The sequence below is a fragment of the Leuresthes tenuis genome, unplaced genomic scaffold (assembly GCF_036924035.1).
Source record: "Leuresthes tenuis unplaced genomic scaffold, fLeuTen1.0.hap1 SCAF_11, whole genome shotgun sequence".
In the NCBI taxonomy this organism is placed as follows: Eukaryota; Metazoa; Chordata; class Actinopteri; order Atheriniformes; family Atherinopsidae; genus Leuresthes; species Leuresthes tenuis.
This window is the reverse complement of record NW_027325365.1, coordinates 17,354,747-17,377,166: the sequence shown is the minus strand read 5'-3', so window position 1 is coordinate 17,377,166 and position 22,420 is coordinate 17,354,747. Positions and strand designations below refer to the sequence as shown.

The 22,420-nt window shown below is 41.3% G+C and overlaps 1 protein-coding gene across 1 annotated transcript in view; it reads right to left on the bottom strand.

Annotated features, from left to right (window-relative positions):
• The window catches only part of LOC140318142 (A disintegrin and metalloproteinase with thrombospondin motifs 2-like), a 124,008-nt gene extending 103,696 nt beyond the window's left edge, over positions 1 to 20,312 (bottom strand). Inside the window, exons 1-2 of the mRNA XM_072395836.1 lie at positions 19,895 to 20,312; positions 17,964 to 18,385 (exon numbers count right to left, since the gene is read on the bottom strand). Coding sequence (XP_072251937.1) covers positions 17,964 to 18,385; positions 19,895 to 19,982 — 510 coding nt within the window. The 5' untranslated portion in view covers positions 19,983 to 20,312. The remainder of the gene's footprint in view (positions 1 to 17,963; positions 18,386 to 19,894) is intronic.
• Positions 20,313 to 22,420: the final 2,108 nt, after the last annotated feature.

Below are 22,420 nucleotides of genomic sequence, written 5' to 3'. Positions count from 1 at the left end.
AAAACATTTACATGGACATGAAAATAACTAGATGTAAGAGGACTGTCTCTTAATGAAATTAGTGTTTACCAGTTTTAACAGGTGGGAAAAGGCCATGTTTGAAGGCTGGAGGAGTGTGATAATGGAGTAACACAAATTAATTAGGCGACTTATTTTTGCGCTTAACTTTATTATAAGCTTTAATTTAGTTTTATTTTTTTCTATTTACTGCTTCTCTGGATTACTTTTTGGTCACGTTCGGGCACCTTAACCTCCTGGTCAGATTTAGCCATTTAAAAGCAACACTACTTGGTTAAGTTTAGTGAAATAGTCTAGTGAAACCTGCAAGAGACACAAAGATGGAGCAGGCCAGTGAATCTGAATAGAATTACCTTGATAGCTGTGACAGGTGTTACTAAAACAATGCACAGCACTGATCTGATCTGAAAAAATACAAGGATTTTCATTTGATTCCAATTTCACATGACCATGAGACTGGTCTGCTAAACCACTGATTTGACATAGAGTAAAAGCACAGTGTTGTCATATCAACTAATAGACACATAGGAACGACCTTCTCATCCAGAGATCTCAAATTGTCAGAGTCTTTCAGCTTATTGTCCTTGATAACTTTAAGCAACGATGCAATCTGAACAAAAGACTGAGAAAAAGTTATTTTAACTACTGTTTTTATTCTATTAAACTACCTCACACTGTTAAATATTAAAACCTTTGGAAAACAATGTGTCCTCTTGTTCCTTTTCTCGTGTCTCTTCTTGAACAGCATGTATATGCAATTAAATATGCAGCGGATATGCATGCACATATAGCAGACACAGAGGAAAGGTGGAGGATGTACGTAGCCCGAGGGCGTGCAGGTGTGTGAATACATGCATGAGTGTTTGTTTTACTGCATACATTTGTGGGGAGCCAATTAAAACGTTGACACATCTACACGGCATCTACAATCCAATATCTGATCTTCAGCTGGGAACAGATATCGCTAATCCCACATCTACGAGTAGCACGTGTCACGCATCTGAACATTTTTAAAAAGAAAATAACATTTATACATCGTCTCCACAGAGAAGACACACCACCAGAAAAATGAAAGAGGAGGTAAACTATCAAACTGACTGACAATCACTGGGGAGTCCAACCGCTCCTTGTGCGTCCATAATCCATCACACAAACAGATTCACTGGCACACATGTGCATCATTCTCTCTATGAATACTGTAATTCGCACCACTTCAGATCCAAACCAGAGATTTAATCTACAGGGGGAACACCACACTCCTCTATTGCCCCCAATTACTAGGGCCTGAAAGCAGAGTCAACAGCCTCAGTTTTAACACAATCATTTTGTCTGGGAGAAAATCAGCCCCTTTTTTACTCCTGCTTTGAGCTGAGCGCGGCTGGTCGGGCTTCAGCAAAAGCCACTTAAACTATCATATTCTGAAAGAGAGCACAAATGACCTGAGCTCTTTGTGAAAAAAAGGATTTCATGTAATTTTGCCGAGAGACGTCCTCCACGTCCTTCTTTTTCATCTAACACTTTCACAGCGATCAAACACTCACCTTAATCCCGAGGACGCACTGTACTTCATATGGTAATCAGAAAGCCTATAGGTTCGATGTGTTTGCAATTTACTGTGTGCACGTGCACGCACGTGTGTGTAGTTTGTGCAGGCCATTCTGCTTTCTGCAAGCTCACTCGTATTGCCATTATACATCACAGCACAGCACCAGCGAGTGGCTGTGTCAAAAAGCCTGCCTTCCTCCCCACCATATCTCATAGTTACCTCCTCTAACCAAATTACCCCAACCCCTGCTTCACCCACCCCCTCCTTCTCTAGACACTGAGAGATGAGCTTCAGAGACAGCTTACTAAAAAAAGACAGCTGAAATGTCCGGCAGCTTTTGAGACGAAATGAGAGTAAACAAAGTAAACATTCCACGAGCAAAGATCCCAGCAGTCGCATTTCTTTCGAAATGCAAAAGCCATTTACAGAAATCAAAACCCCTCGATGTTTTCAAGTATTTTCTCATGACTTTTACTACTGTCTTTAAATGTATTGGTACTTTTGTATTGGAGAATCCTTTAAAAATTCGCTGGGATTTCTCCGGCATGCAGGGAAGCATATTTTTGACATGAATAGAAGAAAAGTTCCCGTTACCAAGCGTAAAAGAGAAAATCACCAAAGAACTGAATTTCCATTAATAAACAAATTAACATTCAGCAATGCTCAAAGACCACATAACAGGTAAGAATCGTACCTTTTGGGACTCAACAGCTTGTGACTGGGGCGACACGTTAAAGTTGCACCTCTCTCTCTGAGAGATCATTTGCCCTCCTTTACCTTTTTCATCCCAAGTAATTGAATAATAGTCTACCTGCAGTGTAAACATTGGGGAAATTATCGGGTAATATTCATAAAATTATTTTAAACAGAGTATTGTGATGCATGCAAGATGCCATTATACATCACTTCAGTAAGTCCGTCTTTTAGTCTGTCTTAACTGGTAGAATTCCCGCTGGATCAAAAGCCACAAGGAGGATCAAAATGTGAACATCTGGGTGCTATTAAAGGGGTCTGGATGTTATAGTGCATCAGTAAAGCCAAAGTATGTTTTAAACAAAAGGCACTTTGTCTACTTGCCATTTTATCTGTGGATGTGCAAAAACATGATAGAATCAAATATTTAATCATCAAAATAGACTCTTTCATCTTTCACCTTAAAGCAAACATAATTATTCCCAGTCCTCACTGTTGTGAAAAGTTCCACGAAGTAACCAAAATCTTTTATTTTATTTGATCTTTTTGCAGGATTAAAACTGTGAGTGTGTGTGGGATCTTCCTCATGCAGAGCTTGAGAATAACATGATAAACTGGGCTCGCCGAGGTAGAGTCGTCAGTTTAAGGCAACAACAGCTTGTGGCTCAGTCGGAGCCATGACCTCTATGCACTATAGCGGGAAGGAGGGAGAGGGCAAAGGGAGATAACGATGGATGGAGCAGTGGAGGAAGGAGAAGGAACAAAAAAAAAAATGCTTCACACACAAAAAATTCCCCTAATCTAAGCACCTTTCTCTAACTTTAACGTGCCCTAGAACGATCGCGCTATCTGCACAAATTCAGTCAGCAGGTTGCTTGATTGGATTAAGTTTAATCACTTCACATTGTCACTATATAATCAATAAGAGATGAGAAAAAATCTTGCGATTCCATGATTCTGTATTGCACTGTAAACACCCCAATGATTCTTTTGTAGTGATCATATGTATGACTGTCTGCAACCCGCTAAACTGTTTTGACCAGTTTGGTTAAAAACTCTGTGGAGTGTTACAGGCCGTGCCACTGCTCTGACGAAGATGGAATGTTTTTTTTTCTTTAACTCAAAAGTTAAGATTGAACAGTTACCTGAATAAATCACAATGGGCTGTCTTGTGTTAGCGCTCAAGTGATATATGAGTTTTGGTATAGCATCTTCTTGGTTTGACTCTTCTTTTTATAACCTCTTACTTATTCTGTCTCACAACCTTTCGAAATGATTATTTGAAAATCAATTATAAGGTTTTTCTTAAGTTTTGTTTTTCTTTAGCCATGACAGTCATGTGCAATTTAACCTACACCCTACCTGCAGCCAACATCATTCAACCAGGTAATAGAAACAAGTCTGAGGCATATTTTCTGCAGAGTAATCTTTTAAACGTTTGCTCCAAATTTGCTTTGCAACTGGATAGAAACCCAGCTAATGAAAATATTGTGGGTGACTAACACCGAGCAAAATCATCCTAAAGAACAGGGATTTAAATGTAAATCTGGGTAAAAATGTATGCTGAAATCTCCATTTCAGCATTATAAATCAATAGTAAAAGAATTTGAGCTTACTAGATTCACATTTACTCAACAAGTAGGCTTTTTTCTGATCTAAAGATGGCATGTGGACTTAAAAGTAGCTTGTCAAAAGGCCTGCTGGGCTGAGTGAGGCCTAATCCTTGAAAGTTGGCAATAACAATCGGTAGTCTCTGACAGCTAAATACTTCATACTTCGAGAACAAGTGTATGAGCAGTCTGAATGGTCCCTTTACATCTGATAACTGGCCTTGGTGCTCACTGCAGCAGGAAAGCCTGAAGCTGCACAAAACGACCAGAAAAATATCTGTGGTATCAGGAAACAGAGGCCTCGAACAGCCTGTGTACAGTGGAAGACTGAATGGTCACTGTATCTGACCCCTAGCTTTGAAATTTCTTGACCAAAGACAACCGCAGTTTAACACAGAGCGGATGGGAAAAAGTGGAAGCACATTTCTCAGAAGCAATGTGTATGCTGCAAAAACTTTTTAAATATTAGGAAAATGTAGTTCACAGAAATTAAAGACCAAATGTTACCTGACATCTGTGCAATACTTGAACAGTAAAGACAGTGTGTGTAGTCTCTGCTGGTCCGTTTATTGATCAAATCTTCTTCAGGGGATTCATAATTGAATAGATGGTATTCCTTATTGGTTGTGCTTCTGCCACAAATACTGGTCGTTCATGCTCAGCTGAACTGAAAAAAAAATGTCAAGGATAACACAGAAAACACGTCTTTTCTACCCCACGCACACACAGTGCAAACACAAAGAGAGGAAGGGCACTAAAGTTAGTCTCAGAAATGTCTGATATTATTTGTATTTTTTTTTCACAGCTGGAGAGAGAAACAAAAAGATGAGCTGGGAAAAGAGAAAGAGGTAAATGTTGTGTTCACAGTGATGGCTTCATGCTGTCACACACAAGCAAAAAGGACAGAGAGAAGAGCCCCATCACATCGCATCAGAGTCAGCTGCAGCCACACCCGCCCTGAGAGCAAAAAACCCTGCTGCTGGGAGAAGAGCGTATAAAACAAAGATAGAAAACATATCCCCTTTCTGCTCGGTTTCTCCATCAGCTATCTTTTTTCAAATGTATTTCAAATGCTCATCCAAACTGCCCCTCGTCCAGCCATCTTCTGCCCTCTCACCATGCTGCAATAACCCCAGATTTGGCTGTTGTGGGGGCTACGTGGATCCCCACTTTGGGCCAGCCAAGAGCTTCTCAATCGCAGTCAGGAAGACGGCGATTGTGTGTGTAGGAGTGGATAGAAAACAATGGTAGAAAGTGGATTAAAAATTAACTGCGGAGACGGAGCACAACCTGACAATAAGTCGCTTCTCCCCAGTGTGTTTATGTCTGAGAGTCAACTTGAGGGAAAGGAAGAAGCAAAGGATTAGCTTGTGAGAAGAAAAAAAAAAGTGATGCAGTCCATCATATCAACCAAATCACACCCCACTGTGTAAGTGTGTAGATCAGCATAGAATCCATATGACCATGACCATAATTATAACCAACCAATAACAGATTAAGGGGATTATTTTATAATTTTTGCACTTAATCTTGCACTTAATTACTTTAAATCAATCACAGACAGAAACTACATTTTTCTGACATCTTCCTCGAAAAATTAGCAGAGAGACCTAAAAAGCACTAAAACAAATGCAAACATACAAGCTACAGTAGGAAACAGCAAACTACTGTATTAACCTGATTCTTTATTGATCCCTGTGAGGCTTTTCTTTCCACTTTCTAGGGAGACTGAAGGATCTTGGAGTTGCTAATATGAGGGTTAAAATATTAGTGAATTAACTAAATAAACAGAGATCAATAAAGAAAATGTATGAGAAAAGAAATTAAGAAAATGTAATGTGTTTCATTGATTTAATTTAATAAGTCAGGTTTAGTAAGATTTAACCTGACATGTATGTGTGTTGGATGTAGTGACATCTAGTGGTTTAATATGCAAATTGCAACCAACTGAATGCCAACTGAATACTGCCTAAGTAACAGTCGTATGTATGAGTAACTCCATGTTTCTGAGAATTTGTAGAAGTAACAAATGAATACGTACAGTTGTCTTGTGTACAAATCTATTAACATAAAGCACCGTTGGCTGCCTTTTTACTCAGCGTAACCGTGATATTTGTACGATGCCAACACAATGCAGACATTTGAAACTGTTTCACTCACTGCCTGTGGTTCAGATTTATGCCCTTTTAGTGTTTGAGCAGTTTCATACCCTCTCTCTTGCTCTCTCAAAGCCAGCATCATACTGGTTCCTGTTCATTAAACTGTCATTTAACAAGTGTAGCGAAAAAGTAAAAAACTTTTCCCGACCATGTTGCTGGCCGGTAAAAAACACACTGCATCCACTCATCCAAGACTACTGGATCTTTGGGTAAGCTGAAAAAGGTCAACTTGCCCCAACAATCAACAACACAGGTTCTTTGAAATATCTTTAAAGCAAAAACAAAGTACCGTGCTCTGAAAAGTACTAGAAAAGCACTTGTTCCTTGTAGCGCAACAGCTTCATTGGTTAACATGCACGCTCTAGCTCCCATGGGCGCGCACCGCCTAAAAGAAAATCCTGCCTATACTTACTGCGATGCATAAGTGAAAGGTTGTTGAAAATGGTCTGACGAGCTAAAGTTTGAGACTGCTGAATAAAACAAGTTCGATCTTCTTAAAAATACAAAAACATACAATACTAAAACATTTAGCTTTGGATGATGTGTAAGCAGAAAACATGGAAAAACATGCCATGAGGTATTCAAACTTAGAAAAAATATTAAAACCACTGACATATAAAGTGAGTAACACTTCTAGTCTTATCACAGTGCAAAGTTCTTCCTTGATAAGCTGCATCCCGGCATTCACAATGATATTACCTGAACACATGCCATTTTTTGTAGTTTCCTATCCAAGTTTTTGATCAATGGGCAGCCAATTATACAAAATGAGCATCGGGAGATGATGAATTTAGCTGGCATGCTAGTTAAAGGCTTTTCCACATGGTAGGTGACAATCGCAAGCTAAATCCATTCTGAGATGGTTTCACCTTGAAGCTACATTTTAAAACCGAGTGAAGTTTAAACCGAATAAGTCGTAGTCAGGATGCAAGACTTACTAATTTACTTTTTTGTGGCAGTTTCATGAGACTGTAGTGACATTTACAGTGACATTTCTAAGTAAAGAAAACAGCAGAAATGATGCAGAACAATGGTGGAGAATATTCAGAGCAGACATTTTTTTGCTTGACTGGCAACACAAAGTTGAGCAGAGCACCAGAACCATTATCCACTGCTTAAGTAAGCTTTGGTTGGGAAAGAAATACAAATACCCACAAGAAATAAGAAATACCCACAGAAGATGGATAAAACTAAAACAAAAATTGGTTCAGAACCAATTCCGATACCTGCATTTTTATATCACCTGATACCAATACATTCCAACACAAATGCTCTCATTGAACATATGTTTATTAGTTTGTTTCAAATGTTGAAATTTTGTAAGTTTAGACTTTGTAGTAAACCACAAAGCCACCTCCATTTTCCACAGTATTTAGTTATATTCCCATTACACATGAGTGGATCAGAAATAACAGAATGATCAGCCCTCAGACTCACATTCACATCCCTGTCATCTGCAGAGCTGCTCCTTGTCCTCTGTGCCACTAACTCACCAGATGGTGAGTTGGTTGGAGCAGCATCAGACTTTATAATTAAGTGGCAAACTTCAGTCGTCCCAAAATTAAAGACTGCACACCCTCCCCCTACTTTTGATGGGATGGTACAATTTCTCAAAAAAAACTGAATCCACTTCTATTGTACTTTAACATCTTTGTGTCATACACAGGCTTACAGAATCTGATTTTCACAACAACACCAGAACACAACAGGCTGCTTAACTTTTGATAACTTCTCCTCATGCTTGTGCCAGCTTCTCATTTCACTGGTTCCTCACAGGACATATAAACAAGCTGTAAAGCTTCCCATAGTGAGTAGTCAGGACTGGTTCCTTCAACATACAGGCTGCCTGACCTCGCCTTTCTAAGACTGTAGGTGGTACATTTGAAGTCGCAATCCTCAACTACAGCAAGGATGGCGGATTGTGATTTAGCTTGTGTCTTGTCACACATGAAAACATCTTATGGAGATGTTTAAAAATGTTTAAAACTCTTAAGTTTAATTACTAGTTACCTCCTAGTATAAAATGTAGCGCAGATGAGGAATGACTGAAGATAGAAACTTGATACCATTGAAGTAAAAATCCCATAGTGTAGGGATGAAAATGGGCAACACTGGTGATTCTAAATTGTCCATTTGGTGAGAATGTGATCGCCCAGGGACGTCCGTCACTGTCAGTTGTGATGGACTGCTGACCTGTCCAGGGTGTCCCTCACCCCACCCACCCCCCCCAAAGTGAACTGGGATTTCTCCGGCCCCCCTGTGATGCTCTTCAGGATTAAGTGGGTATAGCTAATGGAGCTTTCCAGCTGTAAACATTTCATGCAGTAGGATTAAAAAATGATTTACTCTGACAGGATTTATGATGTTTTCTTATTTCTTAGGATTTATCCATTTAATTGATTTTCTGCTTGCAGCTGACACAATTCTTTGTCAGTTTTCCTGTTCTGAATCTTTTGCTTTCCTCAGAATTTTAAGTTAAACTCAACCTCAGACGCCACAGAGTGAGTTTCCAAATTCCTATTGAAATAAATATTGATACAAACTGATTTGAAAATGTCTAACTTTATTTTTTCTTCAACTGCTTGGCCTTGTCGTTGATTCAGAGGATACATCCAGCACACCTTGGGGGCCCAATTTTAAACTAACACATATGTTTTACGTGGATAAGGTCATCTCAAAGACTCCATTACATCTTGGCAAACAGATTATATAATTGCCAGGCAGTATCCAAAGCTTTCCATGTACACGTTGGCAGACAATCAGTCACACTGATCAAAGCACTAGATGTGTTTCTTTGTTTCTGCAGCTTCACTCCAGCCCCCACATAGTCAGTTATTAGAATACAATATATTATTATATAATATATTACATATGCTGGTACTGTAACAATTCCCGAGGTCCTTATACACAAGCAAAACCCCCAAAAATAATACACCGGGAAGGAAAGAGTGATCATTTCTCTATTGCAGAAAACAAAAACAGGAAGCCTTGGTATGATGAGGAGGGTGTGAGTTTCTGTTATGAGGTGCGATTCTTAGCTGCAACAAGCAAAAGGATTTTTATCCATAGATGCTGTATGCAAGCAGAGAGTTAAACAGACACACACAGACTCTGCTCCATCAAGGAGGATGCAAACAGAAAATGCAAACAATAAAGAACAACAACAACCAGAATATAGTAAATGGACTGGATGTTTGCAGCGCTTTTCTAGTCTTGATGAGCACTCAAAGTGCTTTTACATTACAAGCCCCATTCATCCATTCAAAGACAAACTCATGCAGCATGTCTTAGTCTTTACATTGTCACAGGCTAGACAGGGTTTACACACATTCACACACGATTGGACCCATCGGAGGCAACGTGGGGCTCAGTGCCTTGCCCAAGGACACTTTGACATGTGGTCCAGGTATGCCGGGAATCAACCTGACCACCCTCTGATTGGCTGACAACTGCTCTTCCTGCTGAGCTACAGCAAAAAGAGGCTAGGACTAAAAGCATATGCAGTGAAAGCAGCTGGCAAACATAAAATATCCATGACCAGTCAAAAAAAAAAAAGCATTCTAGCTTCCTAAAGCTGGGAAGAGACCTTAGATTGGGTAAAGGCAGACTATGAAGCTAAATTCTACATGATGATTAAGATTACCCCACACTTATTGAGTTGTGAGTAGGTGTTACGATGCTGCTGTTCCCTACTGCTCTGCCTTTCTATATCACCTGGAAGGGACGTGAAACAGTGTGACCCATGGAAACATAGTCCTGGTCAGTCCGAAGCCTTGTTAAGATGGCGGAACAATGTATGGGGGGGGGGGGGGGGGGGGGGTCTCATTCAGTTTCCAAGAAGCTTCACAGAGGCTGCAGGGACCCACAGAACTGCTGATGTGGCGAGCATCGATCAGTTCCCTGCATGGCCCTGCAGCCTCAGGGACTGATAGGCTGACTGGTGGTTGTCAAGCAGACAAGAAAACATTGAAAAAAAAAAAGGAGAAGTTAGACTTCTTTATTGTTGTATTTTCTTTTCTTGGACTATTTTCTTTATGTGATGCTATATATTTTTTTCCCCATCTGCACCTAGAAATTATGGCTTTTTCAGGTCCACTGCAATAAGGACCAGTGGAGGAGGTCATTCATGCCTGTAAGAATAGCCTTACACAATGCTTATTTATGATGACTCTTTGTTCAATTATTGATTTATCATGTTGCAACAATATAACTTCCTTTTAGTATTAATAAAATATCATTCAATTGAACTGATTTAAACTGAATCATATCTTGACTCTGTAATGCTCTCCTTATTGCGATCCCTAATTATTCAATCCCTAATTTGTGCCTCGCCTTTTTGATGTCCCATCACTTTCCTGGCTGGAGAATCAGCACTCATAACAGGACAGAGACCTTTCTATCATGAAGTCATTACAGCTGGTCAAGCTGTTTAGAAGTAGCATGTTTGTTTAAGAAAACCACATGAGGCCTGATTTCTAGAATCCTTTCATCACTGTGTCATTGCGGCACTAACAAATAGTCATGACATCACTGTGACAAGTGCCGTGCACGATTTCATCCCCATAGTGACATCATCTGCAGATTTCTATGGTTATGAAAATAACCAGCTGGTATCGTGTCATCGCGGAGGTGTTTCCCTAAAATTGTTGGGGTTCCGCTGTTTTTTTTTTCTCTTTGGTGAATCCTGTTATTTCAGCCACTCAAATAAAGTGAGCCAGCGCTGTGTGAATGACAGCGAGCGAGAGGAAAAAGAGGCAAGGGGGCTGGTTAAGTGCAGTGAGTGAGCGGCAGTAATCACAGCTCTGGTAAAAGCACTCGTTTGCTCTGCGTAGCATTCCTGGTTTACTATCTGCCTGACTCTATCCCTCTCGCTCCCTCTCCTCCTGTGATTCTGATAATAGCTCTAGATTGAGTAATTGTATGTTTGAGTGGAGCTACACTGCAGGGTGGAACCTGCAATCAGATACTGAGAGTATTTTTCTTTCTCTCTTGCTGTCTTGTCTTTTCATTCATACAGGCTGGTCTCTCCTCCGCACCAGGCCCTCCATCCAGCCCTGCGGTTCCTGCAGGCCTTGCTCCTGGGATTTTATTTTTTTTTTTCAGTCCACTCATAGTCGACTCTACATGGCCAGGGAGAGCTAGGGTCAATAACAGCTGTGCGCTGTGCTGTAATTGATGTCATCATTTCAATTTGAGCTGATTACAGTTGAGAGCTGCTTATCGTGTGACCCGGGGTGGAATAACACACTGTAGGGCCCAGTGAGCTGTTACGCCTGAGCAGGCTTAAATGCTGGGTAGGCTGGATGGATGAATGGGTTGGCCTGGCCCTGGGCTGCCTTCTCTATTGACTTTTAATGCGGAGGTAATGACTGAGTGTATTCCACGGGCATGGCTGATGCAAGTCTCCATGTCGCTGGTATTTATTGTCGTTACAGGGTTATTATTGTGAGTGGTCCCCCCTCCTCTGTTGACACACTCTCATATGATTGAGCTCTCAGCTGGCACCGAATTGGGTGTGTGCAAAAGCATATTTACCACTTTCTAATATTATGCAACTTTACACACTTTCATTTTGAATTTGTTATAGTCACGGCATAACAGTAAATAAGATGAGAATTCGGCTGATTAAAATGATTTTAGCAGTATACAGTATTTAACCTCATAAGCCCTCAAACTTCTGAAAAATATCTACAGACTCGGACTGTGATCGTGTCTCAGTTATTCTTTTGGAAGTGCATTTTTGAAATCCAGAATTACAAGAATTTTTTCCCTCACCTGAGGTGATTTTGACCATTAAAGAAAAAAAAAAGCGTTGTGGCTCATTTTTGAGATGGAAATATACAAATGTAGGGCTGTCATTTTTTTTCGTTTTGGTAGTAGATCATTTGTCATACAAATTCACGTGATTAACAATTATTGGTCTCTAATCATTTCTATACCACCATTATACTACAAGCTGACTAGTCATTTATTAGAAATTAATACAGGAATACAAATTTTTTAAAAAGTCTGTTTTAAACAAAAGCGGTACGTGAAAGATATGCTACAACAGTGGATAGAAGACAATAACGGTGGTGCCACCATGATCACAATTATCTCAAATAAGCATAATGACACGATCAACTGGGCTTACTCACATGTCAAATCATATAGACAACAAACTGCTTCTGCCACTAGGATTTGTTTGCGTCACCTTCCTCAGGTTTCTGCTTATTAGATCAATCTTTATTGTCTCTGATGCAGCCGCCTTATGCTTCAGTCCAAACCAGTCACAGCAAATATGGCTGTGACTGGTTTGGACTGCGCTAACAGCTCTACAATTGCAGTTACCTGATACCAGATGGTTCGTTTCACATAAACAGTAACTATTTGAAAAAGTACTTTTTCAAAACCTACTCAACAGGATATTGGCTGAAGCATTGATTTATCAAAGTCACAAGTATATTTCAACCAATCAGATTAACCAAACGGAATCACAGTGAATTTTTCAATGTGCTACCACTGTTGACTACTGTCATGCCAAAAAACACAAGACATATTGAAGAATGCAGAAAGGAGTCATTTTCACACAAAAAACAGGCAATTTCTGGAGAATAAGCTGCCGTTTCAGGGGTGCCAATCAATAATGCTAATGTATAACCCATCGACTAAAAGTTTTAATTTGCAAGTCAGCCAAATATGTTGCTCCATTCATTTTGGTTATAGTACTGGCCTAATGGAGAGCCTCTTCAGTGCCTGGAAATTTCTTTTAAAAATGGCAACTCCAGGTGGAATAAGTCAACAAAAAAAAAGAAGAAAATGAATCAATACATATCTGTCAACACTTTGGCATTTCTTTCTGATGTTGGACAACATGGACAATGAGCACATGCATGAAAACAATATGGCAGAATATACATAGAGCAGAAATGTTTAAAATCGGGGCAAATGACTTGCTAACATTCTTGACAGCCACACAATTTGCATAGCATTCACAAAGCGCCTTGGTCTTAAACTTTTTCTGCAAAGACAGCGGGCAATACCCTCCACCCTCAACACCACTTGTCTGATGCATGCTTAGGAGCAGAGCTGTTGCTAAAAACAGACGAAGACGGCTCACTAAAGGAACACTGTCTCTCGCTGTCTCTTTCGTTTTTGCCGGAGCGATGAATCTGTGGGTGTCAGGAAGCAAAAAAGCTGTCTGCCACATTCTTTGTCTTTCGCCTTCTCTGTCATTTCCCTGACTCTTTTAATACCATCATTAGGAGAGCTCTCCTGCGTGTTGCTACCGCTGCTGGCCAAAAAAAACAGAGACAGAGCGAGAGGTGGCGACAACAAGAGAAATGCATGCACTCGTTTTTGTCATGCAGCAAGGTACAGACGGTCTACAGAAACTTTGCTTTTTCTTGGCATCTGCCTCTGCATTTGATGCACGCATGCACCGAGTTTTATGACATGCAAGTGAGACGTACATCGCGGCTGTAAATCGTTATCCAGGTGTGCTTCCACCTGGATTGTTGGGAGTAAAACCCGAAATGACAAGTGAAACACTTCCTCTGTTAAAAACATGATCATCACTTGTCATCCTGCTGGATCGTTGGCCTGTGTGCACGCCCACTGGCTTCATAGACCCGTACAACCCTCTGTTCCCACGGTAACCTATAACTGCCACGCCATTATTCAGGACCTGCTGATTACTTCAGTTGCTGAGGCCCATCTGGAAGACAAAGCCTCACACAAGAGATAGGTATCTGGAAGAGGGGCACCACAATGAGAGAATGTGTCAGCTAATTGCAAAACATGTGTGTGTTATCTGCAGCAAGTGCGGCAATTTAATTTCATCTATTAGTCAAGGTTAGCCATATTATTCTGAGGATTACTGGTTATTATGGAATGTTTTGCCTCACAGTTCTCACATTACGATGTATCTACAGATATTTATATATGTATATATATATATATATATGCTTTCTTTCAAAGTTAAAGATATCCTGGTGAAATATGTGGAGAGTTAAGATCATGTGTCTTTTGTCCATCCACTCTGCATTTCTTCTGATTGGCTGCTCAACATTCTTCTCATTTATTGGGTGAAAAGAAACTGAATCAGTCACTTACAGTATAATACTTATAATTCTCAACGGAATGTCTTATTCTGTTTGTGCTTTGTCTACTTCAAGGATAAGGCTGCGTCACCTTGTCAAATCCCGACTACGTGAGCGAGAAACTTAACAGAGAGCTTCCAGAACATGCTCGATCTACACGCTCTCATAAACAGGGCCGACCAGGAATAGAAGTACTGACCTGCATCAAAACAAAACAAGCTTCAGACAGTTGGAGCTGATTTTCCTGATGCAAATTAAACCATTTTCAAAGGGAAAATTAATGCAACGGTGTAAGCACACCGTGTACAGTTTGCCAGTCTGCACTTTAAGACCTCATAATCACTTAATTTTCCGTCATTGAAAAAGAAATAGCAATTATGTTGTAACCTTTGACATACCATCACTGTGTGTCCTTGTGTCCTCTGAAAAGACGGCGTTCTGCTGACACTTAAAATTCCCCACGAGACACCAAAAAGACACACACACACGCACGCATGAACGGACCTGACCTCACACCCACATGTGCACAAAATCAGGCCAACACAGTCAACAGTCTCCACATCCCTCTCTGAACAAATACTGAAGCAAAAGCCTCTAAGTATGGCCAGAGGCTCACGCACACACAAACACACGAAGTCCAGGAAATGAGATCCCAGTTTTAGTACAATTTCTCCACCCAAATCTTACTTCCTTTGGCTAAACTATTTGCAGCGTAACAGCATCATTAGCATGCGTGCACCTTTACATGTTAGACGGCTCATTTTAGGGACTAAAATTTCAACCTGAACCATTGAAGAAAGGTCTTTCTGAAATGGATCCATGCAACAGTTTCTCTTCTCGTATTTGCATGCATCAGCCAGATAAAACCAATCCTAAAACTTGACTATTTAAAGGATCTAAAGGTTTTAGAGAAAAACTAGAAACTTTGAATACGCAACATTTTTTAATTATCATCTTCAGTTTTGTCTCCTATAACTTGTAAAACAAAATATGATATTTTCTCTCATCCTTTGTGCACGATCAACTAAAGAGAATTCAGCTAACAAACCATTTAATCATTTACACATGTGCTTCTCTGTTCTTCTTCTGCTGAAAGAGATAATAGATTATCAGGAAAATGCCATTTCTAAACCAAAAGATGAAATTCAACCCTGCTGTAATTCCCTAATATTGATATGTTCACACACACAGAACAAGACTGCACACACTGACATTCGTAAACAAAGTGGAGGCCCACTATGCTTATGAGTTACTATTATGTTTGATTCATGCTGCACCCCGTTCTTCACACATATAAAAAAAACACACAGACACTGTTTCTGCAGCAATTTAATTTAATTTTGCTGTGTATTAAAGAAAATATAAATGAAATAAAAATAAAAAAGATCTCACACACACAGCTCAGTTTGCACATTATTGTAAGATGGTATTTCAGTGCAGGGTGGTCCTGCTTGGCTGTGCTGGATTTAGAATGGCATCATCAATATTATTATTATTATTAATTATTATTATTATTAGAATTATTATTCTTTTTTAGAATTTTGAGGAATGTCTTTTATGCATTTGTTTTTAAACAAAACTGATGTCCTCCAACATATCCAAATCTGGGAGATGAAATGAGTACATATGTAACTCTGGGTTGCACGGAACACCGTGTAACTTACTGAGTCGTGCTGCATTTTTTTTTTGTTCATTGTATGCATGTCATTTTATGCCACGTCCTCTCACGAGATGACATCCAGCACAGAATTTAAATGCTCACCCTCCTCATTTCATTTCACTTAGTCTGTCACTTAGTGTGTTGATGCTTTAAAATGACATATGAAGAGCGTAAAAGCGCAGACAAGACACAAAATGTGACTGAAGTTGCATGCCATTAAAATGCAATGCCATGACATCAAGTTTTAATGCAACTTAATATTAAATGTATTCTGCCAGCAATTTCAAAGAGACGTGATAGCCGAGATTGCATGATGAAAACAGCCTCAACAAACTTGACTTTAAAACGAGTCTGACCCAAGTGGTCCCTCTTTAAATGTTATTTGAAAGTTATTCTTGTTTAATGTTCCTTAAAATGAGCCTGAATTCATTTGGAGCTTTAACAGTGCGAGGTGACTTCAGTAAATTAGGTAGCAAGCTATAAACTGCTTGTTTGTGTCTTTGGCGAGTTGACACAAATGACAGCTTCTTGTGGAGCTGCTTTGGGGGAAATGTAGCACAGCGAAGAGGTTTTTATTTGTTCAAACGTTTCGTTAATTTGGAAAGTAATCACTTGATTCGTTTATAATTCTTATGCAGTTTATTTTTTCCATCTTTCTTTTTAAATGTGTTTCTGAGCTTAAGTTCAGCTAAATGAAAACAGTGAAATAAGTTTTAAATCAGTATACTGTTGAAACTTAACATGTAAAATAAAGAGCAAACATTGAACACTAAGAGGTTGGACAAACTGTAGATATGATTATACCAAATATATTAGTAATATGTTCCTTTCCAACACACCTTTTTTTTCCCTTTATCAACCAAAATATCAGACACTGGAGTGACTTGGTATTTAATTTCTACAGAAATGTGTGGATTTTGCTCGACTGAATGAAAGAGTGCTGCAAGGACAGCTCTCTGCCACTGAAAAACCTCACGTATTGTGTGAAACTTGTGGAGGACGCAGCAAATCGTGCAAATCAGGCAGAGGACACTAGATTATAGCAAACAAACCTGTTTCAGCATGCACATCGATATGTCAGTGTATTCCTGACAAACTAAAACATGTGAAAAGGTCCTTTCTAAATCTGGAACAGGAGTGCAGTCAACAAACCAGTGATTGGTACTGACTGATCTGTGATCTATTACAGCTATACCTCGACAGTAACCTCTATTAGAGATTGCTACGAGGCCCTGAAATGACAGTTCAGGAGCAAGAAGCAACAGCAGTGAGTTGCCTCTGGCTTGTATCAAGCTAAACGGACATGTCAGGCCGGTGCTGTCTTGGCTCCTTGCCTGCTCCCTCAGCTGCTCGCTCGGTCCCCAGTGCCCTCAACCCTAAACAGATCCAGTTGCTGCTGCTCAGCTCCAGTGGTGGGCTGATGCGGTTGACTAATGAACACTTTTCCTAATGAAGGGAGCTCCTCCCCACAATCTCAACATTCCCTGAATATCTGCTTTTCATGCATATTTCCCTGTATTTACTTGCCTATTTTGCCTCTGCCCTGAGGCTTATCTCACATTCATCCTCGCGCCCTGGTCTCGGTCTCTCTGCATCTTCTCATCTCAGTTCCTGCACACAGTCTTCACACTGTCTACATCTCACTTCGCTCCCTTACTGACAGTAATTCACCAACTGTTTCCCATCTCCTTCCCTTTTTCTTCAATCCATCATCAGCTCTATTAAAAGCGTTCACAATGCAGGCTTTTTGAGCAACTGTTGTGCAGCCAAAATATTCAATGGCCGCAAATTCAATTTGAATGTCGTTGCAGTGTCAATTTGTCTGCTATCCTTGTAACATTGTGTAATACAAGACTGTAAAATACTACCCTTAAACTCAAAGGTTACCTGAGAAAAATCTGAGTAATCCGTTAATTAACACCCCCCCACCCCCATTTTACAAATTAAAAATGACAGAGAACAAAGAGATGAAATCATGACTCAGGTATTTCTCATGACAGGCCAAGTGTTGTAACCAATGTGGAGGAAAACAGATAAGGTTGACTGCTGGACAAACTGAGCTTGTGGGTGAAACAGAAAGAACACTTTCTGCTTCTACCCCTTGATGTCACTCTGTCCACAGTTGCCTCTTTAGCAAGCCCTGTGAACACTGCGGAAGCCAAAGAAGAGCACAGATAAGACGGGAAGTCCACTCACCAGGCCGTCACAGTTGCTGATGGCCACAGTGGCTCCTGGTGTGTCGGTGATGTCCCCCACATACAGGCATTCATCGTGCAGTGGCTCAGAGTACCGAATGCTTTCACTGTCATCATGCCACTCCATCTTGGCTCCGGGGGCCACCAGCCTGGCGTTGTGGTGCAGACGCAAGTGGAACTCCCGGCCGAAGACAGTGACATTGTAGTAAAGCCTTTCCTGACGGGCCATGTGCTCTTGGTCCTCCTCAGCTCCTGGTTCTTCCCACTCGCCGTTGCCTTCTCCTACCTCCCTCCTCCGGCGCCTACGGGACTGCCCTCCTGCCACACGGCCAGCCGAGACGGCGTGTGACAGAAAGCGGCCCTCTGCATCCACACTGATTGGCCTAACCAGTCCATACTCCCCCAGGACATGCTGCAGGGAGTCTAGGAGAAGGGCAGTTGCGTTTGGTGGGAAGATGGGGGTAAGAGGACATGAGAGAGGGGGAAAGAATGTTATTGTGTGAGACAGATGTGTACATGTGGAAAGTGATGATGATGATGATGAGGAGAGGTGCATGATAAGAAAAGGAAAACCATAGAATGGAGAGGAGGAGACGTCATGGGAGAGGAATGAGGGATAAACAGAGGGTGAGCAAGAGGATGGAAAAAAAGAGGAGGGAGGAAAAAGAAGGGTTTTAAAAAATGTCAAGACCGCCATGGAATTATTATTCCTTATTCCAAATAGCATAAAGGGAACACAACATTAAATGAAATATTAGAAGTAACCTTTCCACACATGCACACAAGCGCGCGCGCACACACATAGCCCCACCCATGAACCCGGAGGCGACCCTGGTGCTCGGCTGTGTGCGTTTGGAAACGGCAGCCTCAGCAGTGCGCTCTGCGCTCCTGACACCTTCTGTGCCCTTCCACCGTCAACAGGAAAGCCGGTAAAAGATCAAGGTGCTAATTGCGGCTTTCTCATGCTTTTATTATCACCATCAATCTGCACGATCCGAGACGACCCCCCCCCCCCCCCAAAAAAAAAAAAAACGTTTTCTTCAAACTCTACACCGACTAAACATGCCAAAAGCAAATCCTGAAGCAAATCCAAAAGCTGATCCTTTCATTAAAACTGACACATCTTCTCATGTTTCACGCTGGATTTTATTTTGCAAGCATCCACCTCATGATATCGATTTCTCAAGAGAGTCTGCGTTTTTAACTGGCACACAAACAGAGCTCCTGCTTCTGACATTTTCTGTGAACAAAATATTTTGTCGTTCACACGTGACAGTGACAATTCAGGTACCTTCTGCAGGCAACCTGAGAGACGCTCCCAGCGCCCGCGCGCCTACTAACACACACTGTGAGCCAAGGCCATTTTTCTGGTGTCAGTGTCACTGAGTCAGACAGTTATTCTATCACCTGTATGTAGCCCTCATTTATAAAGTTTGCTGACTGATGAAATCAACACTCTGTTAATATTTCTTGAAGTTCAGCGTCGGAGGAACTATTTGATAATAGGGTGATCAATAGGCTGACATCCGACTCCAGCGTCCTGTGACAGATCGATAGCTGCGACGGCGGCCAAATAAGATAACGGCAGGCTACTTCCCTGCAAAAATCCGACTGTAAACGTGTGCATCTGATGCCTCTTTACACCTCACATAAAATGATCCCCCGCATAAGGAAAAAACAAATCCGCCTGCACCGCTGAAGGTCCCTCGAAAAGTGCAAGCACAACAGCAGGACACTTAGAAGTTGCAAAATTGTGTTATTTGCAAAGAACTGAACAAGCATGGTCAACATTAAAACCCGCTGAGAAGGGACCGGACAGTGCCGCTGGCGATGAGAGGCAGACTTCCAGGGAGCGCTTGAGGAGCCCCGCTGATAAGAGATCATCAGATACGGAGTATAAACACTGACCACGTTTAACTGTACTGTACTCACCAACGCTACTGGCGATGTAAAGGCCGCTGGTGTGCAGCAGGAAGGCCGGCAGAACAATTAGGACAGTAAATCCTGGCGAGAGACCCATGGCAGCTCCGAACTGCGCAGGTGAGAGAGTGGGACTCCGGGCTCCAGTGTGGTGAAGTTCCCCGCCTGGCGCTACCAGCCACGCCACGACAGCAACAGCACAGCAGCCCGCAACTAGACTGCCAAGTGCACCGGGAGAGACGGAGCTCTCCTCCCCTCTCTCTCTCCTCCTCTCTCACTCAACTCTTCCTTTCTTTCCGCTCCGCGTCTCTCTCCCTCTCTCAACTCCTCTCCGTCGAGATCTCTCTCTCTCCTCCTCTCTCACTCAACTCTTCCTTTCTTTCCGCTCCGCGTCTCTCTCAACTCCTCTCTGACACTGGGCGTGTATCCCCCCCCCCCCCCCCCCCACACACACACACACACTCTTTCCCCCTGGTGCTCTGACACCACACACGCACTCGCTTGCAAGCACGCACACACCGGGCACCGGGCTCCCACCCTTTCCCCGCGCGCCTCCGCTGTGTGAGATGGGAGGATGTTGGAGGGAGCGCTGGCCCGCTGACAGACAGCTTCATCACACCTCCAGCGTCAGCCCCCACCCTAAAGTCTTCTTTGCAACTTGGGAGCTCTTTTAAGGCCCACGACTACTGCTCAACTCTCTGCTCCACCGGTCCCTGCTGTGCTGCGAGCTTTTTCAGAAACTTTGAATATTCCGTCAAGCGTCCGGGGTTAGGGCGAGCAGCAGCGCCCCGTGTGGCTCACTGCTGGGAACGCGCTCATATTTGCAGGACCCAAGGGTCCAATTCACACGCAGAAAAAAAAAAAGAGGTAGTCCTACTAGCCCTAACCTGCATTGCCCTCATTTAGCACATCATTTACCCCTACAGACCACTAATCTTTAACTGTTGCAAACACTGATGTGCACTAATATGTAGACAACTCACAGGCCTATGAGCAAAGCCAATTTGATTTCTAGAAAATGTTTTGTGTTTTTATTGATCTCTTATTTTACGGATAACATAAGAAAAGGTGACACACTAAAGCCTTTATCAAACAAAATTTGTCTTCACGTTTGTGCCTAAATTGGTCATAATTAGTTGCAGGCTTTCTGTGTGTAAGCTTCAAATAACATCTGGCTTTATTCACAGTCAGTGGTTCCTGTTGATTTTCACCACTGTACGAATGCTGTATGTCACCGCATCAGATTTTCAATTGTTATGGACAAAAAAGTGAATAATTATGATACTATTGTAATTGTAATTCATTTTAAACAGCTGCTTGATCATATTTATGGTCATGGGGGCTGGAGCCTATTCCAGTTGTTCACCCTGAACATACAAACTCCACAGAGAAGGCCCCATGTTGTACAGGGATCTTTCTTCCCCGCGAGGAGACAGTGTTAATCACCACACCACCGTACAGCCACTTTTGTCATATCTTTAGAACATTTTGAAATGCTACCAAACTACTACCAATAATGATACTGTATGTGTGTGATATCAACACAATGTCATTATTCTGTTTTCTTAAGATACTCAGATTTTCTCAGCAATCAAAATCAATTCAATCTAAATTGTGTACAAGTTACTGTAAAGGATGTAGAGTTTGTTGGCTGTGCACAGCCTTGTGAAATGTATAACCCCTCAATTGACCCGTTTCTGGAGGTCCTCATTACTGGTGATGATTTTTGGAAAAGACAGATCTGTGTTTTCAGGAGACCAGAAATCTTACAGACCTGGAAAAAAATTAACAGAACATTGGAGAAATTTCTACAATTACATTTATTAATATGATTACCCGATGGGGGGAAAAACACATTTATATCTTAATTGACTTAGCTGCCAGGCACATCATCACTTATTCATTTCGGAGATAAGAAGATTCCTGCTCAGAACACATTTAGGTGAATTTATTTTTAGTGATTGCAACGGCACAACTAAGAACAGCTGATTTTGAAGATATCTCTTCTAATAAAGTTGTATTTCTGCTGAAGAGGATGTATGTTACTTAACTCCAGTTTGCAGCACCGTTACTGTACTCTTCCATGAGCCACATGTCATCATTTGTTTCATCATTTTAATCAATCAGTAGACATTTTAGTTTGAAACAACGGTGGAAAATTTCCATGACAGAGCATTCAACTCATCACTTTCTGCAACACATTGTTTATGGCTGAAGTTAAGTTGGTGAGAGCAAAATAGCATTTGTATGCAGTCGGAGAGAACAAGCAGATGCCATGTGATGACTGTTTTCTGTCTGGATAAGTTCATGTTTCTGCACAGTTTAGCCAAACTAGTATAGGTCTGGCTTTAACACAGAGGCAGAATGAAGGTAATGTCACCTGAATATCTATCTGAAGCCACAGGCAACTGAAAATTGTTCAATTCTAAATTTAAAAAGTTATTTGTGGAAATGGTCCTGCCGTTAGCTGCAAATAAAGTACACCTTATACCATCTCTGTTTTGTATTTTGAATTTGTTCATCAGAAACATGAAGTAT